General features: G+C 50.5%; 1 protein-coding gene across 7 annotated transcripts in view; it reads right to left on the reverse strand.

Moving 5' to 3' along the window:
* Positions 1 to 4,204: 4,204 nt before the first annotated feature.
* FRMD5 (FERM domain containing 5) overlaps positions 4,205 to 19,905 on the reverse strand; it is a 321,775-nt gene continuing 306,074 nt past the window's right edge. Inside the window, exons 8-16 of one of the 7 annotated variants that reach the window (XM_024981941.2) lie at positions 19,806 to 19,894; positions 17,423 to 17,509; positions 16,775 to 16,838; positions 16,136 to 16,227; positions 13,473 to 13,547; positions 12,848 to 12,916; positions 11,858 to 11,964; positions 5,242 to 5,585; positions 4,419 to 4,646 (exon numbers count right to left, since the gene is read on the reverse strand). In XM_024981941.2, the coding sequence (XP_024837709.1) occupies positions 4,644 to 4,646; positions 5,242 to 5,585; positions 11,858 to 11,964; positions 12,848 to 12,916; positions 13,473 to 13,547; positions 16,136 to 16,227; positions 16,775 to 16,838; positions 17,423 to 17,509; positions 19,806 to 19,894 (930 nt within the window). In that variant the 3' untranslated portion in view covers positions 4,419 to 4,643. Of the gene's footprint in view, positions 4,366 to 4,418; positions 5,586 to 11,857; positions 11,965 to 12,847; positions 12,917 to 13,472; positions 13,548 to 16,135; positions 16,228 to 16,774; positions 16,839 to 17,422; positions 17,510 to 19,805; positions 19,895 to 19,905 lie in introns of those variants that run through there. The other 6 variants (XM_010817268.4, XM_059879172.1, XM_024981942.2 and 3 more) reach the window with 6 other exon arrangements.

The raw sequence follows: 19,905 nt of genomic DNA on the forward strand, positions 1-19,905 counted from the left end.
GTAAGCCCTGAATTCTACTGGTGTTATTTTCTTTGCGATGCCTTTTTTTTTTTAATGTGACATTAAGGAGGAAGGAGATGATCTCGTTTGGGGTGAATGGAGACTTGGTCAGACTAAGAGAAACTGCAAGTGACTAAGGACTGATAGACTCTTAATTGCTTAAGACCTGTTTTAGTATTCTGGCTTTTGAGTTACCTTTCCACAGGGATTTTGCAAAGGCACTTCTCCAGGAAAGCAGAGAGCTTTAGGGCTGTGGTTCAAAGATTTAAATATTTCCTCATCCAGGGGACGAGGAGGAGGGCAGAGAAGTGCCTTCTGTATCAAACGTGAAGGAAAAAATAGATGCCCTCTGTCTTCAGATTCCAGAAACTTAGGCATCTCATTTGTTAGGCTGTCCCTTCTGATTTGTTTTGTTTTTCCTTTTTAATACAGAGTTGGGCTTCCCTTGTGGCTCAGCTGGTAAAGAATCCACCTGCAATGCAGGAGACCTGGGTTTGATCCCTGGGTTGGGAAGATCCCCTGGAGAGGGGAAAGGCTACCCACTCCAGTATTCTGGCCTAGAGAATTAATTCTATGGACTGTATAGTCCACGGGGTTGCAAAGAGTCGGACACAACTGAGCGACTTTCACTTCACTGATGGCCAATCTAAGACAGCATAGACCCATAATTCTGGTTCATTTGGCTGTGTTTGACTTTTCAAATGAAAAGGTGGAATTTTGTGAGGAAGGTAACATTTAGTACAGTTACCCAGAGTGAGAAATAAAACATCTTAATATATGTTTTCCTAAAATAGAATCTATGTGAGGAAATGTTTTGTAAGTATCTTTGGGGTGTCTTACTCCACTCCATCAGCAGGTGGTAGGGGTGTATAGAGGAATCCTGTTCAGGAACTGAAAGCAAATGTGTTCAGGTGCAGCAGCGTGGTGGTGGCTGAGGAACCCCAACGGACACGGGCCCTGAAAGGATGTGCACACAGGTGAGTCCTCATCAGTTATCCAAGGGCGGCAGCTGTGACTCTGTAGCGTCATGGGAACCCACTCTCATCCAGTGGTTCTCATGCCTTTTCCTCTTCAGCTCACTTTAAGCAAAGATTTTTGTCGATTAGAAAAAACAAACTTCACTGGGGACAGGACACTGGATATCATTTTAAAGCTAATAGGAAGCTCTCAAAATGAGGTAACTGCTTTCGGAAGATGATCTAGTGGCAGAATGGAGGGTTGGAGGACTGGTAGAATTGAAAACAAGATTGGGTAATAAGTAGCACAGTGGACCTTAGTTTCACCTTTTATGCTCATGGAGTTTAGAAGACCATTACCAGCCTGTAGTCATAGAGTGGTTACAGAATGAGATGAGATAGCATTAAAGGAATGGATGCTGAAAGTACTTGTGAGTATGAGGTTTGTCACTGTGGTGGGGAGGTCATCCTGTTCCCTCTATAGGAGGTGTTTTCTGTTCTTTTTCTTACTCCAGGCTTAATACCAGTTCAGAAGTTGGACCGTCTAGGTTCTCCTCTGGGCTCTAAGACTATGTAACCTTGGGGAAATAATTTGTTTTTTCCTCATCAGAAAAACGAGGTCCAATTCATATTTAAAATCATTCCACACTTACAGTTTCTAAGTTCTTTTTTTTAAAAAAATATTTTTTAATTGAAGGATAATTGCTGGTACAGAATTTTGTTGTTTTCTATCAAACCTCAACATGAATCAGCCATGGGTATACATATGTCCCTAAGTTCTTAATAGTATTTATCTGGGTGGGGGGCAGGAATAAAGATAATAGATGACTCTAAGCAAAGTGATTCTTTTAAATAACTTCAGTCACAGACAGCAGTCAGCTATGTAAACCCCACTGGTGTCCTCTTATCTATGGGCTGTTAACTTTAACGAGGAGAAAGTGAGACAGGCTGTCAGTTAAAAAGAAAAAAAAGAGTCCACTCTCTTCTATGATATTTAAATATTTATTTAAGTTTAAAAATAATTTTCATGGCACCAGTGATTTTATGCTAACTACATACTGCATATGTAGAAAAAGGTACATTGCTTTGAAGGAAAATGTAACTTAGAATTTTTGGCACACGAAAGGTTAACAACTATATATATATTTTAATGAAACTAAGAAATTCACATTTGCAGGTAGTTTACCTTCTACTGCTTAAAGATGCAGTACACTATTCTTCAGTAAGTTTTATTTCCTCTGATAGATGAAGCTATGGAAACCATTGCTTTTTCTACAATGAGATCAAACTAATTTTGAGAGAAAATAGACGTAGTGGAACACAGTAAAGCTAGGTTAAAAAACGTGAACAACTTTTGATGATGGGGGAGATAGCAAAAAAGACTAGTCACCAACAGAGGAGGTTTGTTGTTCAAGCATTATGTGAAAAGCAAATTGAAGGAGACTTTTCTATCTGTATTTTGTAGGTGGGATAAGCTCTGGAGAAATATAATCCACAAGTTTCTGTTCAGAAAGCAAATCCCTCTGTTGGAAGTGGTGTGGGCTATTGTACCGTTGGAACTCTAGATACAAGTAACATACCAAGATATGGAATACTGCATCTTCCGTTAATGTGAATATGAAAGGTCAGAGTTGAGTCTATCACTCACTGCATAGAAACACCATATTCTACAGACTGAGGTAGGAACACTACACTAAAAGGTAATCTGCTATGTTGCATAAGACAGTAGATATCCAGGGTAAAACCAGCCCCGTGTCTCCTGACAGCCTTGTCGTCTTTGAGTCTACTTTTCACTCAAGTCCTCTGCTAGTAAAGCCTTTCCTGTGTAGATGACAAGTGGCAGTGGCTATCTGGTTCTGAGTGATCCCTACTCTTTACTAGGATCTCCCTCAGTTTTTGTCTTGTCACTTGGAAAACAGATGTTTGTAATTCTGCCCAAATTGTTGCTGGTATGGAAATGGTCAGACAGGCTCTCCTCTTCCAGGCTTCGATTCTGGCTGCATATTAGCATTACAGTACTTGATCTTGCTCATCGTGGCATCAGGCATCTCTTTGCTGGTTGGTTGTTCGAGCACCCTTTAAACAAGCAAGCCCAGTGTCTCTACTGGGAAATGATCCTGGATCTCTACCTGTCAGAAATCACAGCAGAGCTGGCCCTCCTGCTCACACACTGGTAAGAAACAGTTCTGTTGTCTAGATCGGGGTTGGCAAATTCTGGCCTGTGGGCCAAATTCAAACTCACCATCTGTTTTATAAATAAAAATTCTATTGGAACAGAGCCTTGCTCCTTTATGTATTACCTGTGGCTGTTTTTGTGCTCAGACAGCAGAGTAGAGTAGTTGCCACAGAGTATGGCCTTCAAAACCAAAATTTAAAAATATTTACTACCTGGCACTTTACGGAAGAAGTTTGCCGACCCTTGGTCTAGATAAAAGGGCGTTTAAAATTTCGTAATACCCACCTTAAAAAAGAACTCTGTTTATTCCATGGCTGTTATATTCTGTACATGGATATGGTTCTGCCACCTCAGAGGACACACTAGGGCAAAGCAGACCTGCACGTGACTCTCTGTTCTGCGTGCCCCAGCAATCTGTCCACGGACCATCTACCTACGTCCTTCAGCCCCACATGACTTGGAACTCTCTCCCTGAGATGAAAACAAGTTCTTGTGTGTGAGCGGCTGTAAGTGTTGCAGAGCTTGGGCCGCGGACCCCACACTCGCCCTTCACACTTCTGCCTGCTTCCAACGGCTCTCAGCCAGGACAGCCAGCGTTTTCCTACAGCTTTCGTCTTCCTGGTGAAGAGGATGACCCTAGGGGGCAGTGTTTCTACAGCTAAGTGTTGGTCTCTGCCACGTTCACCTTCTTTTGGAGGCATCTGTTAGAACTCTTACTTAAAGAGATTCTTTTCCTGGTCCCTTCCAAGGCTGTTTGGTTGATCTTGGAATTCTATTTTCTGAAGCTTTTCATTCTCAGGATCAGTTTCTTTCTTGCATCTTTTAAGTTCATCAGGCTCTCTTTTTCTTACTCCATAAAGTAAAAACAAAAGGTGAATTGATAAGAAAATAATATTTTGTTGTTAAAATATAAATTGAAATAGTCTTTTCTAGGGGGAGAGGGGTGTACAAAATAAGTACTGCTGTGTGATCTCAACAGTCTCTCCGGTACCTCAGCTCTGGTTTCTGTTAACCGTACTTAGTCCAGCGTCTGACCGTGCTGTCTACTCCTGGCGCCACTGAATTCACCTATTGCTTCTGGAGCACTGTAAAAGTCTTGAGGTCCTTAGAAAAAGTCACAGGAGTCTAAGTTCATTATACAGAACTCATGGTGATGCTCCCTAGGATCTAGTCTAAGGGGACAGACTTATCCCACCCCTGCTGCTGTAGCAGTGGTCGTTTCAGATCCCCACTCTGCTCAGATTTGAAAGAAAGAAAAGGAAAAGAAAATCCAACTCAGACCGTCATAAGAAGCAACTTTCCATTTAATCGTTCTACATGGATGTTTACTTTTTTTTTTAAAAGCTCTGTCTGGGAAGAAAACCTAGACAGTCCCCATTGTCCAGGCCCCTGACCTGCCCCGCTGAGGCTGCAGTGATGAGTCTGCTGGGCCCCCAGCAGGGAAGCTCCTGCGGTAAACAGAAGACGACAGCCCTCTAGTCTTCAACTAGTGTCTCGTCTGCTGGGTGACACTACTGTGAGAATCAGTAATAACAAAATAAATTATTTTTGATATCTTCAAAATAATACACATCTATGAAAAATCAAAATTCAGAACCAAAAATTATCCTGCAAATTGGGAGGATGAGAAACGGAGTTGCTGAGCCTTTCTTGAGAGAACCTCTGAAGGAAATGAGTTTTCCCAGTTAGTTTAGACAAGGCGTGTGCCTAGCCCCTTTCTTCTGGGAAACGACCCTCCTAGGCTGTGGACTTTCTGAGTCATGAGAGGAGGACTTGGAACATGTGCCGATGGTTCCGCGATGGGCCCCATTGCTGGGAACGGGTAGCCGGGCTCCTTGGTCCACCTGGCTAGTTATTGGGAGGATTCATGCCTTCTCAGGTGTCAATGAGCAGGCTCACCACTGAGCGGATTTTGCAGGCAAACCATCGCCTGAGGGGACAAAAGTATTGATAGTGGAACTGTTCAAACTCGGGGGTCTGGCGGATATCGCGGAAAAAGGCAATGTCAAGGTCAGACTCAGTAAGGATGATCAGGAGGAGGAGCAAAACAAAGAGGAGTCCCATGGTCACAAGGAGCAAACGGAGGACACTTAAAACAAACTTATTCACCTGTTCCTCCTCCGGCCTGCCGTGCCCCTGACACAGGGCCCTCAGCTCGCCCCCAAGGGCCTCCAGCTTGGCGGCAGTCGGGGTGCTGGCCTCAGACTCCTTCTCCTCCTCGATGCTGCAGGTCGCCCCGTTGATCTGCCGGGAGAGCAGCATCAGCTCTAGGCTGTGCTCGGCCACAGGGGTGGGCAGCACGCTGTCCGCAGGGCTGTAAGCCTCGTCCGCGATCACGGCGACTCGCTCGTTGCTGTCTGCCCGGCTGCTTCTCGCGTGAGGCAGGAACGTGTCCCCGTGGGAGGAGGCACGTACTGGGGTGGAGTGGGCGCTGTCCCGCAGGGACTCGAGGCCTAGAACGACAAAGGGGAAGTGAGCAGGCCTTTGTGTACCAGCGCGCTTTGTGTGGTGGAGGCAGCCCCGTTCCGTTTGGTCACTGACGTCTTTGGAAGCCCCTCTGCAGCCCCACGGGACCAGCTGCCGTCGCCCCTGCTCTCTGTTTTGATGCATCAAGAGTAGGACCAGAGAAGCAGCAGGAATCAGGGTGTCACTGGCTGTAAGTTTCTGTTTTGTTTTTTTCCTCTCTTTGCTTATAGTTTTGGCCATAGTCGTTACAGACTCTGCCTTTCCTGCCTTTGGTGTCCTGGCTCAGCCCAACCTGAAAGAGAATTGCAAACTATCTCTGACCCAGAGCTGGGGTCTTGGTTCAGGGAGCTGAGGGTCTTGAGAGGCAGGAATGAAGAGGAGACTGTTTTGCCCAATGGGGCCTCATCAGTTACCTATTCTGGAGCTGAGTGTCCTCCTGACACCTGAACACACTGCTCCTTGAACTCGTGAGTTCATCTTTTGGACCTCTGCAGTTGCTGTCAGTCTCTTCAGCCTCCACTCTTAGCTGTATTGACCTAGAGTGGGGTGAAAACCCAACCTGCTCTTCCTAAGTGCTTGCCCTCTCTTTTCACCTTCGAATGAGCTGGGTCCAGAATAGGTGAAACCAGGGGAGTCAGCCTGGAGTATAGACTGGTCTCTGAGAAGAGGACCAGTGGGAAATTCTCTTACGTTTGTCTGGAGGAAGGGTCTTCTGGCCCTAAAACTGCTCATTATTCTCTTTCTCAGAACATTTCTCACTTTCCAGAGCTTAAGCTCTGGTAGGGAAAAACAGAAACTGGTTACTTCCCTCAACCAAACAGCCGCCACCCAGGCCTGAGGATGTGGACTCAGACTGGCTGAGCACCCTGTCACCAAGCTCCCAAGAAAAAGGCTTCTTGTTTCAGGTTCAGTGTCTGCATTTCCCACTCCTGGACGTACTGGTGCTGCCGGAGTGGCTCTCCCTACCTTTGTGGTCCACATCAAGAGAAGCTTGTCCCTTTCTATTGCTCTAAAATTGACCTTGACTGCCCCAGACTGAACCAGATTCCCAAGTAGTAAAGATCTGACCTAACCAGGGCTGCTTAGGGAGTTTTCTGGCTCAGGGTTAGCTTCTTTTAAAAGGTGCCAGTCACCTTTCAGAAGCAGTGTGTCTCATCTTCGTTAGCTTCCTTGTAGGGTAGCCAGTTGCAGCCAGGCCGCCTGCCTGCCCAGGCTGCTTCAGCTGTTCTCAGCATATGCACAGTTACAGGTTCTCCAGAGGAATGAACGAGTGGCTGGGGTGAGTGGGGCAGATGGAAGCCCCCTGTTCTCCGCCTCTGCTCCCCATCACATCACCGTTAGTGTACTCGCCACAGCTCTCAGCTCCTGCTTTCAGAAGCTTCATGGGTCCTGGCTGTATTCCCTTTGTCCCTATGCTCTAAACTCTTAAATCTGTATAATGTTTTAAACATTTCAAAGCACTTTTATCTTTCAACATTCTTCATGAAGTAGAGAGGGCAAGAGGTTATAAAACTTTGCAGAGTCATGTGGTTGGTTGGTACTGGCAAAGGCGATGGTAGCGTCCTAGCATCTTTCTATTCCACGGTGCTGACGACCATCCAGCTGGATTCCGGGGAGCGGAACAGCGGGCCAGGATGAATTAAGTGAACAGCCTGCACCTGCCTTAGATTTAAGTTGCCCAAGAAACCGTCATGAAATAAGGTAGAATTAAGAGCCTGTCCCTTGTTGCAGCGCCTTCGATGTTCCTCTGCTCTCTGTTCCCCTCTTCTGCCCCCACTGCACGTGTAACCTGAGAAACACGTGCCTGCGAGTGTTAAGTGGGTTCCTGATAGAACAGAAGCCTTTTCAGGCCCTGACTACACGTGGTGCTGGCTCAGCTCCTTTCCCAAATCCTCTTGTGGCTCTCTGTTCTCTGGAACCTCCTCTCCCTTGCACCTCACAAGGACAGCTCTGATGGCAGATTTTCCAGCACATGACCAGATTAGCTGCCAGAAGCCACTTCACTGCAATCTCAGCTTGGCCTACAATTCAGCTCTGAGCTTGCTGGGGAAGGTGAGAGGCAAAGGCTGTGACATGAGAAAACACAATCAGAGGGACCGCAGAAGCCACGTCACCGTGAGTTGTTGGTGCTCTCAGTAAGCAAGATACTGGCTACGCATGCATTTTTCCCCTAAGGAGAGCGCCCGACAGACAAAATTATTCAGTAAATATTAGTCTTCTATTCCCCCAACAGCAGGTTTCCCTGGTGGCTCAGACAGTAAGGATTCCACCTGCAATGCAGGAGACCCAGGTTCACTCCCTGGAGAAGGGAATGGCCACCCACTCTCAGATCCACCTGTAAGGTGATCTTAAATCATCACTCCTATGCCACGTTAGTCCTGTACAGAGCTTCAGGTTTCAGTAGAAATCATCACTCGCCTCAAGCCTGTTGTTCTGGGATGGCTCAGGTGGGCGGCACAGCAAGACAGAGGGTGTCTCTTTACCTTGGAGGTGCTCCAGCTGATCGCCTTGCCTGGAGTCGGCTCCCAGTGGGCTGGGGGGCACAGCGGTCAGGAGCCTCCCCTGAAGCCGGGGCCCCAGCCTCAGGATGCGCACGCTCAGGGGCCGGAGGCAGTGATTAGTCAGCCGGAGCTGAACTCGGACTCGCGTGTGAATCTTAATCAGGCTTTTCCCCATGGTGGCCCAGGAAGGCAGGCACGTCTTCAGCGGAAACCAGCTGGTCTCCTCATGGGACCGGCCAGGAAGAGAAGGTACAGGGGGTCACGGAAGGAAACCCAACCAGGGACGCAGGCTTTTTCACTGATCACACGCCATGGCAGCCCCTTCACAGTGCCTCCCGTGCTGGAGACAGCAGAGCGGCTCTGAGAGGCCAAGCTTATCAGGGCCCTGGATTCAGTTAGAAGCACTTAGACCCATAAAAAGTAATGTTTTCCCAGCCTGTAGAGCTGGTTCCCTGAGGCCCGTTATCAGGGCCCCAGGCCTCTCAGAGGGTTAGGGACCGAGAGGGTAGGGGTGATGCCAGAGGGGAGAGGAAGCGGGACCACCCCAGAAAACCCAGGATGTGAAGCCACAGAGGCAGGGGGCCTTGTGATGTGAGGTTCTGATGTGTGAGGAGGGGGCTCTGCGGCTGGAAATGGGCCCTGTCCTCTGCTGGGCTCTGTGCAGGCTGGTTGCTGACTGGTGCCCCCGGGGGTACAGTGAGTGACAGGAACGGACATACCTCTCTGGGTCAGGTCTGTGCTAATGTGTTATCTTGGCATCCCTGAGAGCAGAGGGCAGGGCCAACCAGTGCAGGCTTCTGTTTAAAGGTTTCAGTTCAGTGAGATTACATGGTTTTCATTCAAACTGCAATGTTACGTTAATGTTTTTGCTGTTTACCCCCATTTTTGGAGAAAAACAAAGCTTTCCCCTGGAAAAGGCAAATGGTTTCTGTGATAACAATTTATATGGTGTATGGACTTCAGGAAAGACAACCCCTGATGGAGCATGAGCCCATGTCAAATGTCCATAACTTCCTGAGAGTTGTGCTGGTTTGTGCCCTTCTCTGAGGCCCCCGTCACGTCCCTCCCACCCTTCCCTGCCTGGTTGGGTGGACAGTGGGGATCAGCCATGTTAGGGGCTTTAAAGGCAAAACTGCCCTCAGAGATGATGCAGCTGAACTTTCTCCTCCTGAAATGATCCATTCTTTATTTCACTAGGTTTCATGACCCCTGTACTTCCTAGGCGGCGCAGTGATAAAGAGTCTGCCTGCCAGTGCAGGAAACACAGGAGATGTGGGTTCGATCCCTGGGTCGGGCGCCAGTCCATGGGGTTGCAAAGAGTCGGACGTCACTGAGTGACTAAGCACATGGCTCATACCTCTCTCCTGCTCTGCTTAAGAAGTCATGTACTGTCTGGGCTTCCCAGGTGGCGCTGGTGGTAAAGAACCAGTGCCAGTGCAGGGGACATAAGAGACGCGTGTTCGATCCCTGGGTCAGGAAGATCCTCTGGAGAAGGAAATGGCAACCCACTCCAGCATTCTCATGGAGAATCCCATGGACAGAGGAGCCTGGCAGGCCATGGTCCATAGGGTCGCAGAGAGTCGGACATGACTGAAGTGACTAAGCACGCATGCACGCACTGGTAAGAGCCACTTAACTGCTGAAGTCTTGTATTTTTTCCAAGGCAGATGTCCATCTGCCTCTTCTCACACTGACTTTCATTCTGCCTGTGAGTTTATTCCCACTGGGGCAGTTCTGAGCTGCCTGCTCCCTCCTGGGTCTAAATGGGCCCCGGGTGGGGATGGAGGCTGTGCTTGACTGTAGGCAGCCTGGGGCACAGGGTGTGAGGAGCAGGGTGGCTTGGGGAGGAGCACTGGGACGGAGGCCTGCTGGGCTGTCATCTGCCAGGTGTCAAGTTCTGAGGCTGAGCTTTTGAGGCCAGGCCCTGGCCTTTGGGGGAGAGGGGTTCTCTGCTCTAACGGCTTTCGTGTGGCCTCTGCCCTCTGCATCCTCCTTGGCCATTTTGCAAGCTCAGGTAACTTTTGGATGTTGAGGAGCTTACTGCTGCTACGATGGGAGGAGGCTGAAGGCATAGCCAGCGCTGGATGGGAGCTGAGGTGGCCCCATTGCTCGTCTTGGAGAAGCCTGAGAACAGTGTCCCCACCCCTGGGGTGTTGCTAACCCTGCTTGCAGCTACTCCCGATGACCTGTATCCCCACCTGGATGGCCCCAGTCTCCCCTCTTCTGGGAATGCTGGTTTTCTTGATATTCTTCCCTATACTGGGGAGCAGTAATGCCCAAGGCTGCTCTGTGATTCCTGTATTAGTGCCAGCTCCCCCTGGGGGTGGCCCTTCTCTCTGGGAGGACAGCTGTCCCGACTTTCTGCAGGAGTCCTGGGATGGACCTGATGGCAAAAAGGGCCTCAGAGAGGGGAGGAAGATATGTATCCTCAAAAGATGAGAAGACATTCCGCTTTGCTGAGATGCACACCCCAGAATGAGAGAGCCGGGCTCAGTTCTCCACTGAAGAGTCAGATAGGAAAAACCCAGGGGCAGTGTCTGATGACAGCCAGAACTCAGTAATTCCATACCTGCTTGGTACTTTACAAGGCCACCCCACCCACGACACCCATCCCCCCCTACAGTGGGGTCAACAGGCTCAGGTTAAGCAAGCTGCCCCAGAAAATGCACGGCAGAGCTCCTGTGCTGACCTCAGCTTTCTGTCTGGACCAGGGCTCTCTGCAGTGCTTGCTGCTGCCAGTCAGTGCTTTCGTCTCTTTACTTGCACAGGGACTGATCCAAATCTGCCTGCCAACGCAGGGGGCATGGGTTTGATCCCTTGTCCGGGAAGACCCCACATGCCTCGGAGCAACTGAACCTGTGTTCCACAACAGTAGACCACCACACAGAGAAACTCGAGCACTGCCACAACTGGAGAAAGCCCGCACGCAACAAGGAAGATCTGGCGCCACCAAAAATCATAAAATAATAAAGTACTCGCACATACACCAGCTTCTTCACAGCCCCATGGAGTTTTACAAATGGAGCACTATGGTACTCCCATAATTAAGGCAGCTGATGGTGGCTGCCCGGCCGGGGCTCTTAACCCCTAGCCTATTAGTAGTTCTGTGCCATACTCGGGTGATGCAGTCACTGACACATCATTAAATTCTAAGCACAAGCCAGGGATCCTCCTAGAGGAGCAGCAGAACAATGTCCTTCCTAACCTAAGGGATTCTCCATTTTCATTAACAAACAGCATTCCCACAGAAAGGGCTGAGGGCCTTCCCTCCCCAGCCTCCAGGACAGAGAGGTATGAAGCAGTCATATTCTGTGTCCTGTTCCTTGACACCTTCTGAGGCCTTCCAAAATGTCATCTTCAGGAAGGAAAGCACTCAACTTTATACCCGTATCAGGCCTGTGGGGCAGCCCGGGTCAGTGACCACAGCTGACAACAAGAGTCCTAGAGTCTCCTCACGGTATTAACAGTCCAGAGACTGGAGGGGTGTCAGCCTCAGCTACGGGGGTGTCTGGTTTGGTGAAGATACATAGACTTTGTCGTTCTTCCGCCTCCACCAAGAGGACAGATTTCTACAAAAGGAGAAGGTGGTGGCAGCTACTGGAATGCTTCAGGACCATGCAAACGGGTTTTCATTTCCTGGTGAACTGCCTCACCCACCTTGATCCTTTAGGCTGTAGAGACCGGGTATCAGATCTGGAACACCAATGAAAGCCTGCAATGTGGAGGGACCCTGGGTCACCTCCAGAGCTCGGGCTCACCTTCCATGATGGAGATGTGAACAGCTCTCCTGCGGGTCCTGGGGACGCTGCTCAGCCTTGGGCCGTGGGTTATGGAGGGACAGCTGCGGCTGGGGACCATCCCCGCTCTGAGGTTAAAGAAAAAGAGAACTCTTGACTCAGTGCCCAGACAGACAGAGAGTTGACTAGTTGTATTCTAGTTACATAGAATTGCCTGGCTGTGTTAAGTTTTGTTTTTTAAAATCATTATCCCCTTTAGTCCCTGGATCCCAGTCAGAGACACTACTTCAAACCTGTCAACCTCCTAACATCCCAGACCCACCAGAACCTTTCTTTAGTGTGGCAGTGGTGCCACCAGTCCCTGGGCAGGACTCAGGGGGGTAGAGCCCTGGATATGCGGCACTCCTAAAAATGTGCCTAAGACCGATTCTGCAGCCTCCCCTGACTTCCCACAGGGGCTGCTGGTGGCTGCGGCTCCGTGTGAAGGCAGGAGTAATGACCTCTCCCATTCGCAGAGGTCAGGCTGGCGGCAACCCAGCCCTCTTAGCCAATCGTCTTCTCCCCGGGTCTCATCAGGTTCTAGGAGATGGACTCCTGGACATGCCTGATTTACACTTACACATAAAGCATGGATCCTGAAACTATTTCAGACCTAGTGTGACTGACTTCCTTTCACGGACTGTTTACAGAACCCATGAAATCTTGCTGCTTAGGCGTGTCCGCTGAAGTCTGTGACTAATTTGAGGACTTGGAATGACGAAGAGAATTACCCAGGAAGGAGGCTCCTGGGTCCCATGTATTGTCTTGGCTGCATTCACCCACCTGCCCTCATTCTCCATCAGGGCTCAGGGAACCAGGGTCAGCCTGTTCTGTAGGCCTTTGGCCGAGACTGGTCTCCTCAGCCTCCTGCCTGGTTTGGGAGCTGTCATGGCCAGAATCTTCATAGCGCTCAACTTAAGATCCTGAGATCTGATCTGGGACCTGGCTGGGGGTAAGCCCCTGGCAGCTTACCTGTGTATTTCTGGTGGCTCCCGCTTGATCTTGGCACTAGACTCCATTACTTCTTTCGCAACTCGGCCGCTGTAAGTAGTAAAATAAAACATGCAGCAGGAAGTGAGACAGTGTTCCAGGACGCGCTCTCTCTAAGATCTCAGATAACTGGCTGCACTGGGAAGTAGCCTCTTTGGCTTACCCCATCCCAGTGTTCAGGCCACTGAGAAGGGCTTGCTTGTGGGGGTAAAGAGCCCTAAGGCGTCCTGAAAGCTCTCTATCTGGAGGCTTTGGGATCTTCTGTTCTCATTTAAAGAATGATTCTTCATTGTCCAGCATGTTCCAAAAATATTGCCTCAAAAAAAGATCTTTAGACAAAAATGAGAGGCATCACTGTTACAGTTCTTATTTTGCTGCTTTTGTAAGAGGAGGAGGAGAAGATACATATTGTCAAGCCCTACAGGCAAACAGCTGCAGAGAAGGAAATAGTCAAAGGGTTAGGAGATAGGAGAACCGGATGGAAACCACAGGCTTTTCTGGAGGTTCCCAGCATCTCTGTTCTCAAGGGTAAGGACCACTGAGCCACTGTGCTCCAGGGAAGGGTCTGAAAATAGGTCCATAGTGGTTACTTACTGTCACTATTTACCTGTATCGGAACCGGCTCCCTTTAAAGAATAAATTGCTGCTGGACACTGTGCGCACTTGGCTTGACTTCTCCAGCCTGCAGCAAGGCAAAGTCCAGTGTGACAGACGGCCTGCGAGGCCTTACCGCCTAAGGCAGCGCGTCCCCAGCTCCTTCCAAGGGCTACTTGAGGAAACCCTTTGGGAAAAGGCCCTTCACAGCCCCACTTGTTTCTGACTCTCCTTCAGCCCCTGAGGGCCACACTCACAGCCTCAGTGCTGGGGGTGGGCAGGCTGCAACCTGCTTCCATATCAGGAGTGTACGGGCTCCTCAGGAGTGCCGGCTGGGGCTCCCCAGGAGGACCGAAAGAATAAACGTTAGGGCCAGGGGCTGGCCGAGTAAGAGAATGCCACCCGCTGAACCTCAGCCAGGCCTCTGTTAGCAGTGTGCCCTGGGCAGGTGTCTCTTTCCTCTCCCAGTCTTCTCTATAAAATAGTGGAGCTGGGACTTCTTGACCTCAGGAGTCCCTCCCAGAACCAGTATCTGAGAGTTCATATGGATATCTGGGTAACTGTGGGTGGAGAAGAGAGGAGAGTCTGCCTTCCTATTCTGTCTCCTCCTTGGAGAGAACCTACAGTGTGGTATCACTTTAGAGACTCTGAAAAGCCCTGAAATGAAAAAACTAGCTGAACTTTAGTACAAGTTCCACCATTTATTTGAATTCGGACCCATTCGCCCTCTCTCAGAATACCTACTAACACCGCTGTCCAGGCTGTGGACAGCCCATCTATCCTCTTGAGTGACCTCTGTGACCTCTTTAGTCCTCTCACACTTGGACAAGAAAGCTTGGGTAGAGCTCCCCAGATTGAATCTCCTAAGACCCAGCTCCACCCACAACACGCCCTGCGTTGCATGTCGTGCTAACCCAGCTGGGAACCAATCTGGTCCAAAGCCTCTGTCCTGAGCGGTCAGTGAACATTTAGGGAGGCGTCCCTATATCCAGGAACAGCAGTTCCTGGGGACACCATCCCCACCTGTGTCAGGGCTCCACGAGCCTCTGAGCCTACCTGCCCTCCTGCCTAAGCACATTCTTTTTTTTTTTTTTGCTTCAAAATATTTAATACCTGTCAGATATGCAGTTACATTTTTATCGGAGCACGTTCTTGAGTCTGACCCAGCCAGCACCTTGTGAAACCCTAGGCCAGACACAAAGCAGGGATCTGAGCACATGGCAGATGCTGAGTGAGGCCAGAGCGGCTCTTGATAGAGACTGGGCATAAGTGGGGATCGGACCCAGGATGCAGGCTTCTAATACTTAATTAGTAGTCAGTGGAAAACAGTGGCAAGCAGCCCTGGTTTCCACTGTGGGTGCTGTCAGGGTGTGGAGATCTATTCATGAAAGACTCAGAAACTGAGTTTGGTCACAGGTTCAGACCATGGCACAGAGGGAAAAGCAAAGGTAGGCCTCCAAAAACAATGGTGAGATGTTCTCCTGGCTTTCCTTGGACAGCCAGGGATTGAAAAGGAGGGAAATGGGACCACATGAAAGTCTTCCGCGTGCCTTCTCCATGAGAAGAAAGAAGCCCACTCAGGTGAGAGTTCTGGCTGTCAATTCAGTTCCTCCCCCCAATTCTGGTATCAAATGCACAGAAGTTATTACACAGCTCAGAAAACCTGCCCAAGGAATAGCCTCTGGGGAGGAGGGAGGAACAGGGAGGAGACATCCCACAGCAGGCAGCAGAGTCCTTGGAGTGGGGAGGATGGGGCCCCCTGACCCCCTCCAGCCCCCTTCCCCTGACAGGGAGAACTATGGCCTGTCAGAGGAGAAATATACTACACATCCTGTCTTTGTTGTTCTGATCAAGATGCAGCTTATTAAGGGATAAATCACTACGTTCTGTTTTAAAAACAAGACCAAGAGTTTTAGCAAACATACTTTTTCTGGCATCACCCCAGTTTGTTGATGGGCTATTTCTTTGCTTCTTGATGCTTTTATAACCACTTTCTTAAAATTGGGCACAAAAGCCTCAGTATAACTTTACAAAATCATTTAGTAAGCTGTGCTCTAAGCTGGTATCTCAGTAACAGACAAGTCCTTGCTCCCTCCAGCTACCCCAACGCCGGGCTCCCGGGCGCTTGGCCTGTCACTGGCAACATCTCTGTCAGTGACACGCCAGGAAGGGCTGGGCCTCAACTGCAGCTCAGCACCAGGCCACCCACTGGGGAGTGGGCCCCAGAGTCTCTCCAAGACTTAGGAAACTGTTCTGGGTTGTGCCTGTTCCTTCATGGAGCTGTTGTACTCTGGGTCGCCCATGCCTCTGAATGGCTCCACAGGGCTAGCTTACAGATACCCATGGGCTTTCTCTGGCCCAAGCTTTCCCCTAGGAAGACACAGAAGTGCTCTGCCACGGGGGATGCGGTGGGTGGGGGGGGCGGGCAGCTGTCCAAGGACATCACAAGGTAGACCCCTTGGGCAGCTCTGCTGAGGCACTCTCCCAGACCTCAGCTTTGACCCTCCAGCTGGTACAGTCACCTGGAAAGGACTCTGGGTTTTATAAGGAAGCCCAGCGTTGTCATCTCGTGTTCGCCTTTGTCAGTTTCTTGGTTTCCTGCCCATCATTGCTCTAAAAGTTGATTCTCTGACTCTGCCGTGATCAAGGCAGTCCCCACCCCAGGTATCCACTCACTTGTAGAAGGCTTGGTTCTCGATTCCACATTTCCAGAGGTGCTTGCAGGCTTCTGGAGTTGGAGCAAAATATGTGAGAATAATTTTCTTTTCCTACAAAAAATCCCACATAGGAACAGCTGAGTGTGGATGGAGACGCGAAGGGTGAAGTGGGCCAGGACACTGACCCCGGGGCTGTCTGAGGGTTCCCTACCGCTCCCAGGGATCGGCTTCAGGTGGGGAGAGCAGCCTCATCACCCACGGGCAGAGCTCAGGTCAGTGTGCAAGGGCACGCCTGGCAGTCAGGTCCCGTCAGAGTGAGTCTCCACTGGCCTAGCGTGAACGAGACGAGCCCTCCCCAGAGAGAGTGGCACTCTCATCTGGAATTTTCTTCTTCTTTTTGGGGGTGTTTATTATCTTCCTGGAATTTTCATATGGAAGCAAAAGAATCTTACTTTGTACTTTCTGGAGGTATGGAACCTTAGGGGTCACCAGCGTCCCTGACGAAAGTCCCTGTGCTCCAGGGCCTAGCCACCTCCATTCCTCACCTCCATATCTTGCCCTTGGTCCTGACTTAGCCTGCAGGCGGCTTAGCTCTACCTTGGTGGACCACCTTGGTTCAGCCCCGGCCCTCCCTGAAGAGAAGGAAACTAGCACTCACCTCTTTCTGACTTACGTATAAATAAAAGGTCTTTCCCTCAAATTTCAGCTTGGTCACCTCATTCCTAGAAGCACAAAGAGAGCGCCTGTCAGCTTGCTATGGGCCGCTTGTTGGCAGCTAAGTCTCGTAGATGCACAGCCCACCCCGACTGGAAGGGGCTCCAGGCACAGACACAGTTTTAGCCAAAATTAGAACCGAAACAAGACAGCAGCGCAGGGGCCTTAGAGAACAGTCGCTGAAACAGTTCACCCCACAGTTTCTGGTCAATCACTATCATAATAGGGTGATAGGAGGATTTCGGGCTCATCAACAGTGGCTGTAAAAGGGAAATGTCTGCACGGGCAGTGAGTCTAGGTAGAGTGGTCCTGGGCCATTTCAGGATTTGGTTCATAACACAGGTGCATTATCTAGGTGGGACTGTCAAATGTACGGTGCCACAGGTAGCTGATGAGGCCAAAGTTCAAGATACAGCAAATAATGAGAAACAATGCAACCGGGTTCTGAGGGAGCTGAGTCTTTCAGGTGACGGTGCCACTGGATGGAGAATGCAGTTTAATGCAGACAAATGTCAGACGATCTCGGGGAGGGGGCAGGGCAACATACCAGAGAGAGGACAGATTACATGGAACAGTCATGCAGCGTACTGACCAGGAAAGGGGCTTAGGGGTTTGTGTAGAAAAATCCTTGAAGCCACCAGCCCAGTGAATGGCTGCAGTAAAAGAGGCAAACAGGATACTGGGGTACATCGCCCGCAGGACAGACACAAATCAGAAGAAGTGACATGGTTACTGTACATGGCACAGCTTCGACCTCACCTCCACATCCTGCTCTCAGCCTTGGTGACATTTACAAAGTGGGAAAACGGACCGGGGTCTTAGCTTAGGTGGTTGTCCCTGAGAGCCAGAGGACCAGGCCTCTGCATCGACCGAGGCCTCAACTTCCCTTCCACTGATCTGCCTGACAGCTTCCCTGTGGAGCCCGAAGGCCCCCTCCTACCTCACTGGGGCAGAGTCTATTTTTCTACCCTCTCCCCGCGCAGGGAGGTCTGACCACGCATATCTGCCTCCACTTGGCTTCTTCCTCTTTGCGATTTCTAGGGAGCTTTTCCTCAACATCCTAGAATGGCAGCAGAAAGGTGGTAAGAACAGTGTACCCGGCTTACTCCCGGACAGAACTCGTGGGGCAGAGGAAGGCCACTTGTTCCCTGGAAGCCACGGCCGGGTCAGGATGAGAGCTCGCACTGCTGACCACCAGTTCCGAGCTCATACGAGCCACGTGGGGTTCCTTCCCTGTGAGGCTCCCTCCCAGGCAATCCACCTCTCGTACACGTACAGAATACCGTACTTATCAATTGACTGATAACATAAACAAGCACATGGATCATCTTGGCTTCAACAAGCAAGGTAGGAAAGGAGAAAATTTTCTGTTGGGAGTCAGATTGAAGTTTACATCTGTTACTCTGACGTTGAGAGAGATGAAGAGATTTCCTGAAGAAGTGGGCTGTGAGAGAAGCCAGAGAAGGAAAAGGGTCTGGGGCAGCCTGGAGAGCTGCAGTAGGGCTTCTGGAGGGTGAGGGTCCTTTAGGGACCACCGGCCCCAGTGACAGGCGAGTCCTCCATGTTTTTAGCTAAAATGTTCCCTACCAGTTGCCTCATGTGACAGCTGGCCTGGTCGGAGTGTGGCCAGGATGTGGGTGCTCTGGGAACGTCAGACCACCCAGAGGCTCCATGTGGCAAGTGCCCCTCACGAGGAGAGCGGTGCCTGACTCTGCTCAATGTCTGAAAAGATCTGGTTGGACAGAAGACCCCAAACCCTCACCATCTTCACCTAGAGAGTGCAGTGAGTGAGGCCAACTTGGGAAGGTCGGGCAAACGGGAGTGTTGGGGTGTACCCCAGTTAGCGCAGTGCAGCAGGCCCACCCTGGAAAGGGGTTTTCTGGGGAACGCGGCCTGATTGGGCACATTTGGGGAGCAGTTTCATGAGCACTCTCATGATGACTGTGTCTCCAAGCTTCACAAAAGTCACGAAGGTTGGAAAGGGGGTGTCTGGCCTGCAGCATCCCTGGCAGAAAGCTCGCCAGGGAGAGCTCTGTCCTCGGGTTTCCCACCAGCTCTTCTGGAGAAGGCCAAGGGGATAAGCCAGGACAGGCTTCCGTGGCTAGCCCTGCTGGGCCAAGGAAAGCTGCTTGTCCAAGCCCCTGAGGAGCGGACCAGCTCAGACCTGGCAGCCTAAAGGGAGGTTCAGGGGTCGCAGGGGCCGAGGAGAATGTGCAGCATGGTCTGATGAGGCTGCACGGTGTCTGCGTGCGCCTGAGAAAGATTCTCTTAGAGAGCCACGTATCCATCAACAAACCAGAGTCTGCGGCTTCAGCTCACAGAGCCCTGCCGCAGAACAGACCCCGGCAGATGAGCAGGGAGGAAGCAGTCCGTGCAGCTGCAGTGGGGGCTCCTGCCTGCTGGAGACGGGAGTGGGAGGGGACAAAGGGGAGGCATGTGACTCCTGGAGGCCGAGGACCCCTAAGCCCTGAAAGGGGATGGGAGACAGCGGCGTCTGTTTCCATAGGCAGTGCCCCCCGAGAGGTTCAGTCTGAGGAGAGTGTTTCGCAGAGCACCAGGGTAACTTCTGTCTGCTCCAGGGTCACTGCAAGCCCTCCTTTGTTAGGAGAGTGGGTAAGAAGTGACCCTCCCTGAGATGCTATTGCCCCCAGGAGAGGTCAGTCCCAAGGACTCGGTTCTCATGGGAACTTTGCTTCCCTGACACTGGCTCCAGCTCTAGACCTCATCCTACACAGGAACCAAGTATCCACACCCTTTCTCTCTCTGGAGAGGCTGATGGCTCTCAGGAACACCCCTTTGGAAGAATAGGATCCCTAGAAGAGACCACTACCTTCACCAGTTACCATTACGGACGCAAGGCTTAGGAGAGGGTTCAGAACCAGAACTCGCCCACTCACAGACAAAGGACATGGGAACCACAGCCCTCCCCAGCTGGTGAGGGGTAAAAAGCCTGTTTTGGAAATGAAGATACTCACCATTTAATGAAGTGGACCCTCTTGTTTCCTTGCAGAACAACAAACCCAAAAGGAGTGAAGGCCAGAAACGCAGCATTTCCTGACACGTCCTGTAACATAA

This window comes from Bos taurus, chromosome 21, assembly GCF_002263795.3.
Source record: "Bos taurus isolate L1 Dominette 01449 registration number 42190680 breed Hereford chromosome 21, ARS-UCD2.0, whole genome shotgun sequence".
NCBI lineage: Eukaryota > Metazoa > Chordata > Mammalia > Artiodactyla > Bovidae > Bos > Bos taurus.